Genomic DNA, 13,301 nt, shown 5'->3' on the forward strand with positions numbered 1-13,301 from the left:
CTATCTATCTATCTATCTATCTATCTATCTATCTATCTTTGCACAAGTTATTGCATTAGAGACAATATGTATATTTTTCTTATGTATATTTAATGTATTTTATGTATATAAGTAGAACCATATGTTCTTTCTCCTTAGAGTTTCTTTCTTTCTTTCTATCTATCTATCTATCTATCTATCTATCTATCTATCTATCTATCTATCTATCTTCACTTGAACTTGCAGTGAAAGTCAAGTGCTGTATGTATATTATTGCCGTGCTCCATAGAAACTGTATATATTAAACAACATTATCCTAATCAAATACCAGTTAACTGACTTTTTTGGGGGGGTTTTTTGTGTGTGTGTGTTTTTTTTTTTTTACTTCGGCTTCAGGGTGTTTCTGCATTCACAAATATACACATTTACATAGAGACATAGTTCCATCAGAATCAGAAGTACTTAATTAATCCCAGCAGGGAAACTGTTTTTGTTACCGCAGCTCCCCAAACGGTAAGTGAGATAGTAAGAAAACAAAACTTTAACAATATACACCTATACAGTATCCTATTTAACACTATATACACATGTATAAATAACAGTAACAGTAAAATAAAAAACAAGTAACAGTGAGATGTGCAGTATGTAAATCTAAACCCTATAAAGAATTTAGTCTTTGAGAGACTGTACAGAGATAGATAGACACTGATTGAGTAAAGTGCAGTATGCATGTGTGGACATGCATATACATGCATATTAAAACAGCTGCAAGTATATTCCTTTAGACTTAAGCAGCTTTAGTTTTGAACTGATCCCACTATATTTACACGCTGCAGCCTCTTTCAGACGTGCAGTCTTCTCCGTGTGCTGTAGCTCTATAGCGGAAGTTGGTGTCGGAGGTCAATGGCCGGGAGTAACCCCGCCTGCGCATCGTCACATCACCCCACTCTCTGCTGTTTAAACCGTCTGTTGGAAGCTGCGTGACCTCATCATGATGTGATTTTTTTCTTCTTCTTACATCACATCACTGGAATCATCCGATATGTCTGACAGACACAAGTAAATTATCGATTTTTTTTTTTATTTTTTGTGGGATTCAACTTTCAGGATTACGTTCAGGTTCATCTCCACCGGTGAGTTGCCCTCGATGTTTGTCTCAGATTACCGGTGTGTTTGTCATCATTAAAAGGCGCACGGAAGATTGCAGCACAGTACAGTAGTTACCCGTTACCGTAACTAACGACTACATTAGCCGCTAACGCCTTTAGCACTGATGCTAAAGCTCTGTCACGACCAGCTAGCTCTTAATTAGTTGACTCAAGAGCCGGGAAGCATCTCACACAGACTCCTAGGACATGTCAAGTCAATATTTGCCTGTGTCAACATTTCCGGTGTCCCGGAGAAGTTAAAAAAAAAAAAGAAAAAAAAAAGCAGTCGTCGGTTGTCGTCGTGTGATGTTTCCCTGGCTCACGTTTGCGGCGTGTTTGGCGTCAGTGCTCGGCTTGTTTTTCTGGTCCCGCAAGCAGCTAACGTCGATAGGTAAGGTGTGCCTCTCTGGTTACCTAAGAAGAGAGAGAGAGAGAGAGAGAGAGCAAAGCACAGGTGGGAGAGGAAAGATAATGGTCAGGTTGTAGAGACACACTGGATAATGTGTGGACATCTTTGGTAACTTTAGTTAGTAGAAGGTAAGGTAATGTACAGGTGTGATTTCTGCACGTTTTACAGCTATCTATCTTTGCACAAGTTATTGCATTAGAGTCAATATGTATATTTTTCTTATGTATATTTAATGTATTTTATGTATATATAAGTAGAACAATATGTTCTTTCTCCTTAGAGTTTCTATCTATCTATCTATCTTGACTTGAACTTGCAGTGAAAGTCAAGTGCTGTATGTATATTATTGCCGTGCTCCATAGAAACTGTATATATTAAACAACATTATCCTAATCAAATACCAGTTAACTGACTTTTTTGTGTGTTTTTGCAGCTGTGTTGTTTCATTGGTTTGCATCTGTCTGTGTGGTCACTGGTAACAACACAAACACTGTTACATCCTAATGTGGTTATTTTTTTTATCCCTCTTAAAGATGTACAGCTGCTGCTGTGTCTTCAATAATGCCTCATTTTTTTTTCTCCAGAAGCTGCACACACTGACTGTACAGATGCTCAAACAGCTGTTGCAATATCACTTTCTACTTTTGCAATATGACAAACCATGCCAAGCCAAAGACAATCTCGTGTCACAGTGACTGTACCTTTGATATTTGGACTCTCCGTGTCTCTCCTTTTTTTTATAACCGTTGCTGCTGCTGTTGTGTTTCTTGTCAGTATTCGCAGCCTGTTCGTGTCGTCCAGCCATGGCACAGCAGGACGGTGCCGCCGCCGCTAAGAAGAACCCGGCCGTCGCGGCGTTGCACTCTCACTTTATCGTGGGCTCTGTGTCGGAGGAGAACTCGGAAGATGAAATCCAAGGGAAGCCTGACGTTCAGCTGGAGGAAAAGGAGAATCGGTCCTTGTCGCCGTCCTCCGCTAGCTCAGACAGCACCTGTGAAATGGGATTTGATCACATTGATGGCCCCGTGCAGAATCTAAGGTTGGGATCCAAAAAAAACCTGGTCTGTCTGCATCATCCCTGGTCTCTCGATGTTCATTTACAAATTTGATTCAGTGATTATTTCTTTTTTCAGGCACATACGCCAATTTTTATCTATAACATACCACGTTTAAACCTAAAATATTTTTCCTAACTTGGCAAAATCTTTTGCACTTTGAATATTTTAAACATAATATATGTTTACACATACTCATACATATCATGAGCCTTGAATTACATTGTTTCTTAGTGGTAAATTTGAGATCTGCAGTCTTTTTGAGACAGGTCCTGTGCTCCAAAATGAGTACGCTCTGTTCAGATTATACAGCCCACCTTCGCTGGGTGGCCCCTTTTGCAGCACATGGTGAAAAAGAAAAGTGGTTTCATAGTTGTACACCGCTGAAGGGTTTCTCTGTGAGGTTGGCCTGGAACGCACAGGGCTTAGACTCCAGAATGTGGTTTGGAGAAGGTTGACAAAATGTACACACACACACAGAAATTCTCAATCCGACAGTCAAAAGGAGCTTTTCAGTACTGACAGAGCTTTGTTTGAATCTCGCGGCAGTCTATAGTGTATCTCTGGCAGCCGTGGGTTTTTCCATCAGGCTCCCGAGACTCTCTCATTTCGCTGTCACTTTCACAGGCAGAGGCGATTGTAATTCACATTTTCCATCCTTGAAAGTTTTGGAAAATTCACATTGAAAGTGTTTGAATTTCTAATATTTTGTGCACGAATAGATACTGAAGTTCTTTTGCTATGTTAAGCTGCACCGCCTGCATGCATTTTTTTCCCTTCTCCCTGCCTGCGAGCTTCTGTAAAAGCCTGTTAGTTCTCATCGTAAAATTGTCAGTGCTGTAACAGTAAATAACCTTGATCCGCGTCTCATGTTGGGTCTTTTGCATTTGAGGTAATTCAGAGAATGAAAAGTCCTTGAAATGCCCTTGAATTTGATGTTTAACAACGTGTAGAAAAACCTTGACTTTTCTCCTCTAACCCTTTCTTCGCAGAAGACTTACAGTTGTGAAATAATATCATAATGCTGACGTACAAAACTTCCTCACCACAATTACATGCTTCTTTTTTTCCCCAGTTGGTGGAAGTGAGTTTGTATGTTTATGTCTAAAATTTCTATATATTGTTTTATTGCGCACAGGAAACTTGATGATTCTTCATCAGCCCGTTGAAGACTTCAGGATTTTCTAGATCTCACTAATTTCTGTGTACAGTTGGTTTTGTGTGGTCAGTTTCATGAGGGCGAACTGAAAGAGGCTGGGATGGCACTTTTCAAACTGGATGTACTGGATGGGGGGAGAGGGGGGTGTCTGCCTCCTCCGCCCCCCTAATTGTCTCTCTCATAGGACAGAACAAACTCTGGCAGCCCCGCAGCTGGGTTGAAATCAGAGCTCCATTCAGTAGGGACTCGTTTGCCTTGCACCGGTAACCCCTACGGTGATGCAATAATGCAGTATCAGGCCACAGAAGCCAGCCAGCCAAAGGCGCCCAGACACTGCCACACCCTTCAACTGATAGTCCTAGTCCTCCCCCTCTATTAACATATTCCCCCACACGGTTCCCCTAAGGGGTGGATTTTACACAGCTCTGCAAGTCCTGCCCAAGCATGTAAACATGTTTGCACTGTCCTGTCCTGCTGTACTTGACATGTTGTTGCTCTGTCAGAGGTTATACCATGTTGTTCTAACAAATAATGATATAATTCCCATCTGTAGTAACTTTTTTTTCCTATTGGTCCCTTTTTAAATCCTTAAAAGTTTGTGAATTTGTGTGGGAAAATCAAGTCCTTGAAAGTGTTTGACATGAATAGACATGGGCGGTTTTGATTATTTTGTTTAGTTAATGTTATTTAATTATATTATATTATATTATATTATGATTTAGATTAATGATATTAGATTTATTATATTATATTATATTATATAAAATTATCTGTGTCTCAAACTATGCCGTGTTGGGATTGATCCTTGAATTTGACGAAATTGGTCCTGGAAAGTCCTTGACTATTCAGGTTTTTCAGGTTTAAGGTGACGCTGTAACTCACTCAAGCTATAAAGATTAAGATAAGACACAGTAGTCAAATCCTCTGTTTGCTAGACTCATTGATCTTTATATGAGGCGATCTCTTTTTTTTATCTTCTGGGCTGTAAACATTATCTGTCTTTAAGATCCCGCTGAAAATGAAAGCGTATGTTTGTAGCATAGTTCATACTTCGGCCTTAAAATTAGAGGTGTCATGTAATGCATTCTTTGTATTTCTCAAAACAGGCCGAGCATGTCAGGGCTGCACCTGGTGAAGCAAGGCAGAGATCGCCGCCGCATCGATCTCCAGAGAGACTTCACCGTGGCTTCTCCTGCTGAATTTGTCACCCGCTTCGGTGGCAATAAAGTTATCGAGAAGGTGATTTATTTTTATTTAGCACGTTGTTCTTTGGATAAATGGTGCAGTATTTAGATAAACCAGTGAAGATTTCTAAAACAAAACAACTCTGCTTTTCTGTTTGCAGCTATGAAATATGATTATTACAATATGATGCATATAGACTCAGTAGTATGTGTGACAGACATCATTAATGAAATATTTTAACTTTTGTGAGCAAAAATTAGCATTTTCAATTTGACTATTTTGCTTCTTCAGGTGCTTATCGCCAACAATGGCATTGCAGCAGTCAAATGCATGCGCTCCATCCGCCGGTGGGCCTATGAGATGTTCCGCAATGAAAGGGCAATCCGCTTCGTCGTTATGGTGACCCCAGAGGACCTGAAAGCCAACGCGGGTGAGCTTTTTGCTGTACATCCAAACACCTCAGCTAATACAGAAGACTGCACATCACTGAGGAATATTCTAGACGTGACTGCAGCAAGATGAGTAACATAAATAAAAACTTTGTTTGTCTTTCACAGAGTACATTAAAATGGCAGATCATTACGTGCCTGTGCCAGGAGGGACTAACAACAACAACTACGCCAACGTGGAGCTCATTCTAGACATTGCTAAACGCATACCTGTTCAGGTACCACCGCACACTTAATGCGCTGAATCTATTGCTTCCCACAGTAGATAATCATTTTATCATTTATTGAGTACCTGTTGTCACGTATCCCTTACAGGCGGTGTGGGCCGGGTGGGGTCATGCTTCAGAGAACCCGAAACTTCCAGAGCTGCTTCACAAGCACGGCATTGCTTTCATGGGTAAGTGAAGCTTCTTACTTTATCTATCACTTTGCAATATCAGTTTTTAAATTGCTTACTCCTTCCTTAGGTCCCCCAAGTCAGGCTATGTGGGCTCTGGGAGACAAGATTGCTTCGTCTATTGTGGCTCAGACAGCTGGCATTCCCACCCTGCCATGGAGCGGCACAGGTACGTCACAGTTTGTGTGTCCAAAGATAATCCTTAATAATTTAAACTTCATAGAGTAAATGTTTGGCCGTTTGTCTCTGTTTCAGTCTGTAAAGTCTAATATTTAGTTTTCAAGTCCTGAGATTTCAGAAAATAAATGATTTGACATTACACCTTTTCGTTGTTTCACTTCCTCAGGCCTTTCGGTAGAATGGACAGAGAACAACCAAAAGAAGAAAGTTATCAACGTCCCTACTGACGTGTATGAGCTTGGCTGCATCCAGGATGTCGAGGATGGCCTTAAAGTAAGCACGTCATCTAACCGAGAGTTCAGGATCCCAAATGCATTCGCTTTATTACTGTGCGCACCTCCGTGCATGCTTTGAGCTGTATGTTTCCATTGCCAGGCTGCAGAGAAGATCGGCTACCCTGTGATGGTGAAGGCCTCTGAGGGAGGCGGCGGAAAAGGCATCCGTAAAGTGAACTGCGTGGATGATTTCCCAAACCTCTTCCGACAGGTAAGTGGAGACTAAATCCAAGTTAGAAATATCGATCACATTGTAGAATAGGGTCTGAATACATTGTTTTTTTCTTTTGCGTTTGTTGGCTGCAAGGATTTACTCTCCCTTTTTGGTTCTTCAGGTCCAGGCAGAAGTTCCAGGCTCGCCTGTTTTCGTCATGCAGCTAGCCAAACACGCCCGCCATCTGGAGGTCCAGATCTTGGCTGATCAGTATGGCAATGCCATTTCCCTGTTTGGTCGTGACTGCTCTGTGCAGCGACGGCATCAGAAAATTATAGAGGAAGCCCCCGCTACCATCGCCACCTCTGATGTGTTTGAGGATATGGAAAGGGTAAAATCCATGTCGCTTTGTTATATAGCTGATAATCTAAGAACAACTAATCCACCATAAAGATGTTCGATCGTTAACATGGAGTTGTTTTCTCTCCTCAGTGTGCAGTGAAGCTGGCTAAGATGGTGGGATACGTCAGCGCAGGTACAGTGGAGTACCTCTATAGCCAGGACGGCAGCTTCTACTTCCTGGAGCTCAACCCCCGTCTGCAGGTGGAGCACCCCTGCACCGAGATGGTGGCTGACGTCAACTTGCCTGCTGCCCAACTGCAGGTCAGCCTCACCCAGACATGCCTCCAGAGATAGAACGAGTACAGTCACCATTACATCACCTATAATACATTTGAGGATTTGAGAGTGTCTTGGCGCGGACAAAAAGTTGGCACGCTTCACTGCTCGGCACTAAACGGGGGCCCCCGTCTCCATGGCAACCGACTGCGAAAGAAAGAGGCGATATGCAGAAATGGTGTTGTAGCAGCACTGGGTCACGTGGTGTGTTCTGCAGTGTTTAGGATTGTGTGTAAATGGGTCAGTGGCAGTCGAGCTGAAGGGCGGTGTTGCTGGAAAAGCTTTGTGGTCTGAGCTGATTGGGTGTTACTGTAGGAGTGACACACACACACACACACACACACACACATACACTCTCTCTCTCTGGCACAGAGGACAACCGTATCTTTTCCCAGGCAACAACAGAATCTATCTCTCAGCAAGATCAGAAACCTGAGATCAGATGCTAACAAATACATTCAGAGTCCATTACAGCCTGTGTTTGTTCAGGGCCTGTCACTTAAACATCCCATATTGTAGAAAGTGAGATTTCTATTAGACAAAAAATTAGAAAGCGGGTCTAGATGACTTTCATAAGGTTGTGATGTCACAGCTATTTAACCGCCCCCCAGCACGATCTGATACTTGAGTGGCCACGTGTCACTCAGTCTCATTTAATATTGAGAGAAAACGCCCCCTTCCTGCTCAAGCTTCAGTGAGAAGGATGAGAGAGGAGATGGAAAAACTCTAACAAGATAGTTTTTGCTACTTACCACAGCGATATCTTCTTACGGTTATCAGAACTTCAAATAAAACACTGAAAAAGTGTAAAATATAAAAGAGCATACACTTATGTACTAATGTCACTATATTCTTCCAGATTGCTATGGGTATTCCTCTTCAAAGGATCAAAGACATCAGGATGCTTTATGGAGTCCAGCCCTGGGGAGACTCACCCATTGACTTCGAGGGTCTGTCGACAGCCCCCTGCCCACGGGGCCACGTCATTGCAGCACGTATCACCAGTGAAAATCCTGATGAGGTAAGCCCCACTCTCCCTCGGTATCAGGTATCAATCTATCATCTCTGTTCTGTGCCTGTTCAACTTGTGATTCTGTTATTAAATGTCAAAATTACCTGTTTTCTTTTTGTGCTGGTTCAGTTCATGAGCAGATAAAATGCAGTTTGTATGTGTGTGTGTGTGTGTGGTGTGATCACAGGGTTTCAAGCCAAGCTCCGGAACAGTGCAAGAGTTGAATTTCCGCAGCAATAAAAACGTGTGGGGCTACTTCAGCGTGGCAGCGGCTGGAGGCCTCCACGAGTTCGCTGACTCCCAGTTTGGACACTGTTTCTCTTGGGGAGAAAATCGTGAAGAAGCCATCTCGTGAGTACACACAAGAATTTTTCTAAACATCACCGTGTCGGAAGGCTTACTCAAAAACAAAAAAAAACATTTTCTAGTTGACATTCTGTATGTGGTCGTGTCTTTAATCTTTTCATAGCAACATGGTGGTGGCTCTGAAGGAGCTGTCTATCAGAGGAGACTTCAGGACCACAGTCGAATACCTCATTAAGCTGCTGGAGACGGAAAGCTTTCAGCACAACAGCATCGACACTGGCTGGCTGGACAGGCTGATCTCAGAGAAGATGCAGGTACGCAGAGCTCCTCTAGCTGCGGTCACTGAGAAACTGTGACGAGACATACTTACACACTGACCCATATTATGTCAGGGCTGAAACTGCTCTATGTAAGTTTAGTCTTCCAACACTGTGCACCTTAAATTTAAGATGAAATGTTTCCCTGAATTAAAAAGTTTATCTCTTTTGCAGGCGGAGCGCCCTGACACCATGCTGGGAATCGTGAGTGGGGCTCTTCACGTGGCAGATGTCAATCTGAGGAACAGTGTCTCCAACTTCCTGCATTCTCTAGAAAGGTAAAAAAAATATGGCACGTCGTAGTAAATGATGTAAAACCCGTGCAGTGTTTTTAGTAGAAAACATGAGAACGCTCTGTACTCACCGACCAGGGGCCAGGTGCTGCCGGCACACACACTACTCAACACTGTGGATGTGGAGCTGATCTATGAAGGCACTAAGTACGTCCTGACGGTGACGCGCCAGTCTCCCAACTCCTACGTGGTCATCATGAACAACTCCTCCGCTGAGGTGGACGTCCATCGGCTCAGCGATGGAGGTCTTTTGCTGTCTTATGACGGAAGCAGCTACACTACATACATGAAAGAAGAGGTGGACAGGTAAGAGGAGACAAAGCTGTGGACTGAAATTATCGTAACTTTACAGAAATGACTTCAATCTTTCTGGTTCTATTTTTTAAAGTATCTTTTCTTCCCCCGCAGGTATCGCATCACAATTGGGAACAAGACTTGTGTTTTCGAAAGGGAGAACGACCCTTCGCTGCTACGATCTCCTTCAGCGGGAAAACTCATCCAGTACACAGTCGAGGATGGCGGACATGTGTTTTCTGGCCAGTGCTACGCTGAAATAGAGGTACAGTATGTTTTATGTGAATGTTGTCTATGAGAAAACTGACTTTACTTTTGTTTGATAAGTTGTTTTAGATGTAAACTTCTTCTAATTCCAGGTGATGAAGATGGTAATGACCCTTACGGCTGCAGAGTCTGGATGTATTCACTATGTGAAGAGAGCTGGAGCGGCACTGGATCCAGGCTGTGTGATTGCCAAGCTGCAACTGGATGACCCAAGCCGAGTGCAACAGGTACCGTGTGTCTGACTAACACGATCCGCAAAGATATGCCTATGCAAAGGTATTCAAAGTAGGATTTCAAGTTTTGTTTCAAGTTAGGACACACATTTTATCTTTCAGTTCCTGTAATGAAAAGCCACAGACTTTCAAAATGTCTATATTTCCATCCCCAAAAGATGCTCCCTACTCTACAAGCCGTGTATATTATTTTGCCTGTGCTTTTGAGCATTTTAGCATTTCAACTTAAAGAAATCAAAGCATCAGCGAGGCAGGAAATTGTGGCTGTCAACAAGGATGACGGCTCAATTCTCTGAAGAGAACAAGTGTTAGCATGAACATCTGAGCCAATCTAATATCAGAAAGTCAGGAGGCAGACTTAATGGTGTGGAAAAGAGCCCACTTGTCACTTGGCAAATGTGTCACTACTGGTTAGGCAACAACGCCTAAAGAAGAACAAACATTTTGGACTGCTTTCTTGGACAGACATTGTTGGGTTTCTTAAATTTGCATTTAGACAGGGTCGCTTGCTGATTTCAGAGTATACTCACTACTTACTACTAGCTTAATACTGCTTGAATGAAACAGCAGCACATGCAAAACAATGTTGTGAACCGTGTATTTGTCTTTGTCTTAAAGGCAGAGCTGCACACAGGGGCCTTGCCTTCTATCCAGGCAGTAGCTCTGAGAGGAGAGAAGCTGCACAGAGTCTTCCACAACACACTGGATCATCTCGTTCACATAATGAACGGCTACTGTCTCCCTGAGCCTTTCTTCAGTGCTAAAGTAAGAATTCATCATACCTCATACCCAACATCGGCTCATCCAGCTTCTGTTCTTTTAAATAAACAATACGCCTCCCGTGTCTGTCCCAGCTGAAAGAGTGGGTGGAAAGGTTGATGAAAACCATGCGTGATCCCTCTTTGCCACTGTTGGAACTCCAAGACATCATGACCAGTGTGTCTGGTCGCATCCCTCCTGCCGTGGAGAAGGCTATCAAGAAAGAAATGGCTCAGTATGCGAGCAACATCACCTCCGTGCTCTGCCAGTTTCCCAGCCAGCAGGTGCTCCAGCAACACATGCACACACCACGTACCTTGTTATGGAAACTTCTTTTTTTCTTTGCTAGAAGTGGTACTGTTTTAGTTTCCACTGTAACCCTAGTTCTAGGAGAGAGCGATCAGAGTTATTAATTGTTTATCTCCCTTGTTTCCAGATCGCGAACATCCTGGACAGCCATGCTGCTACTCTAAACAAGAAGTCAGAGAGAGAAGTCTTCTTTATGAACACACAAAGCATTGTTCAGCTGGTACAGAAGTGAGTGTGATGCTCTCTGCCTCAATATTTAGAGATTCACACAGTGATCAATCAGACTTACACACCCGAAAAGGTCTTGAACAATATCTCCGGCAGACACAAAGTCTAGAAGGCTCATACTGACCTAATTACGTTTCCTGTTCCACAGATTCATTTTCTGTCCGTATGCCCAATTTGTACAAAGCCGCATTGTTCTTTGTGTCAGACCAGACTGTTTTTGTCTCCGACAGATATCGCAGTGGCATCCGAGGTCACATGAAGGCCGTGGTGATGGACCTGCTGAGACAGTACCTGAAAGTAGAGATCCAGTTTCAGAATGGTGAGGAACGACAGCGGCGCACTTCATTATTAGTTTCAAGGGTTTCATTGTGGTGACACATTGCCACAGTAATGTGGTTTTGCTGCCCTTCAGGTTTTTTTTTTTTAATTAAATCGCACTTACACATTTTGTCCACACGGAGGAGCTCTTTCATAATAAACCCCTCAGCTTTTGTGCCTCCGTTGTTCCCCCCGTGCGACATTTACCAGAGCCCTTCTGTGTTGGTTTGTTAACAGGACACTACGACAAATGTGTGTTCGCACTACGTGAGGAAAACAAAGGCGACATGTCCAATGTGCTCAACTATATCTTCTCCCATGCTCAAGTCACCAAGAAGAACCTGCTGGTTACCATGCTGATTGTAAGTGTTTGTTTGACAGACTTCTCTTCCAAGACTTTTAATTTTGACTCTGATCCATATTTATATTTCAGGCCGACAACAACAAAAATCTAATCTAAGTCTAATTTAGGGAGCAATAGCGAGTAGTAAGTTTCATCAGGCCTGTAAGTTGGTTACTGATTCATGTGACTGCTAAAAATCAAAATGTGATGTTTCTTAACCAAAGTGTTTCAAGATATCCAGCATGTGATGTTATATAATGTTATCATGTCTTGTGTCTAGGACCAGCTCTGTGGCCGCGATCCCACGCTGACTGATGAACTGATGGCCATCTTGACTGAACTCACCCAGCTCAGCAAAACGACCAACGCCAAGGTGGCACTGCGTGCCCGACAGGTTAGATGTGGACTCCTAATTTTTGTTTGTTTTATGTTCCGTTGAGAAGCCCGTATTCACAAATAAGTATGTTCACATGCACTGAAGTAACCTGGTTACCATCTGCTCTTTCCAATCAGTAGATTTCTCCTGGGGGCACTGATTTTCCTACCACAGAAGTTTTTTATCTGGATGAAAAAAGGGATCATTACACAGAGTGGCCGATCCTTGTATTTAAAATAACTATCCAAAGTCAGACTAAAATTAAAATTAACACTAACTAACCTCCAGAGATCTAAGCAATTCAGTTTCTGCCACTGAACATTTGAATATTTTTTACACCTAGGCTATGAAGAAAAGCTCCGCTAGATATCAGCTACTACGCAGCATCTTGACAAACATAATCCCACCGAAAGACAGTGGGGCTGGGACAGCATCATCTATTACTAATGCAGTTAAGTAGAAGTAGTAGTAGTAGTAGTAGTAGTAGGAGAGCAGGGGAAGAATGCACTAACAACTAAAAAAAGGATCCTACATGGCAAAAAATGTGTTGTTAGAAGACAGAATATAAAACTGTGTCTGCTTAAAGTCACAATCGAAAAATATGAATTCTTAAGTAGAGCTGCTTTATGTAGGATTTTTCATATAAAGATCTAACAAAGTGGATAAAATAAGACTAACCACATGCCGATTTGACTTCTACTCAGACTTTAATCAGGTTTTTGGTTTGATTCTGGAGTTACAAATGTGTCCAGGTGAAGTCAAATCTACTAAATGAGGATGGGTTTAGCACAACTAAAGTGTCACACGGGTGCGCAGAGATGCATCAGGTGGGGAAGTTGGGATTAACACCTACTTTTCAACTTTGGGCCAAAGTGTTTTTTTTTTCTCCCTGATCTTTGGTGAGGATTTCACCACCAGATGTCACTATCTACTCTTTCCCACTCATTCATACCCTTTTTTTTTTTTTTTTTTTTTTTTTTTTCCCCGGTTCGAGTTGAGAGAATTGATTCGCTTTCTCATCTCCCCTCATACGAGCTACGACACAACCAGGTGGAGTCCATCTTCCTCTCTGCCATCGACATGTACGGGCACCAGTTCTGCATTGAAAACCTGCAGGTAAGGCATTAAAGGAGGAGCAGCTGTGACTGTATGTACAATAATTATGTGAAAATGGAGTG

At 42.6% G+C, this 13,301-nt stretch overlaps 1 protein-coding gene across 1 annotated transcript in view; it reads left to right on the forward strand.

The window, feature by feature from the left end:
- The first annotated feature begins 1,130 nt into the window (after positions 1 to 1,130).
- Positions 1,131 to 13,301, forward strand: part of acaca (acetyl-CoA carboxylase alpha) — a 32,123-nt gene continuing 19,952 nt past the window's right edge. The window contains exons 1-25 of the mRNA XM_027273319.1: positions 1,131 to 1,518; positions 2,311 to 2,575; positions 4,857 to 4,989; positions 5,227 to 5,365; positions 5,493 to 5,602; positions 5,700 to 5,781; positions 5,852 to 5,950; positions 6,128 to 6,234; positions 6,337 to 6,447; positions 6,572 to 6,781; positions 6,883 to 7,053; positions 7,928 to 8,089; positions 8,268 to 8,431; positions 8,550 to 8,700; positions 8,878 to 8,981; positions 9,075 to 9,302; positions 9,405 to 9,555; positions 9,650 to 9,784; positions 10,409 to 10,555; positions 10,645 to 10,833; positions 10,986 to 11,086; positions 11,317 to 11,405; positions 11,642 to 11,766; positions 12,028 to 12,148; positions 13,118 to 13,239. Of these exons, the coding sequence (XP_027129120.1) occupies positions 1,434 to 1,518; positions 2,311 to 2,575; positions 4,857 to 4,989; positions 5,227 to 5,365; positions 5,493 to 5,602; positions 5,700 to 5,781; positions 5,852 to 5,950; positions 6,128 to 6,234; positions 6,337 to 6,447; positions 6,572 to 6,781; positions 6,883 to 7,053; positions 7,928 to 8,089; positions 8,268 to 8,431; positions 8,550 to 8,700; positions 8,878 to 8,981; positions 9,075 to 9,302; positions 9,405 to 9,555; positions 9,650 to 9,784; positions 10,409 to 10,555; positions 10,645 to 10,833; positions 10,986 to 11,086; positions 11,317 to 11,405; positions 11,642 to 11,766; positions 12,028 to 12,148; positions 13,118 to 13,239 (3,501 nt within the window). The 5' untranslated portion in view covers positions 1,131 to 1,433. The remainder of the gene's footprint in view (positions 1,519 to 2,310; positions 2,576 to 4,856; positions 4,990 to 5,226; positions 5,366 to 5,492; positions 5,603 to 5,699; positions 5,782 to 5,851; positions 5,951 to 6,127; positions 6,235 to 6,336; positions 6,448 to 6,571; positions 6,782 to 6,882; positions 7,054 to 7,927; positions 8,090 to 8,267; positions 8,432 to 8,549; positions 8,701 to 8,877; positions 8,982 to 9,074; positions 9,303 to 9,404; positions 9,556 to 9,649; positions 9,785 to 10,408; positions 10,556 to 10,644; positions 10,834 to 10,985; positions 11,087 to 11,316; positions 11,406 to 11,641; positions 11,767 to 12,027; positions 12,149 to 13,117; positions 13,240 to 13,301) is intronic.

Source organism: Larimichthys crocea, chromosome XXII, assembly GCF_000972845.2.
Source record: "Larimichthys crocea isolate SSNF chromosome XXII, L_crocea_2.0, whole genome shotgun sequence".
NCBI classification, from domain to species: domain Eukaryota; kingdom Metazoa; phylum Chordata; class Actinopteri; family Sciaenidae; genus Larimichthys; species Larimichthys crocea.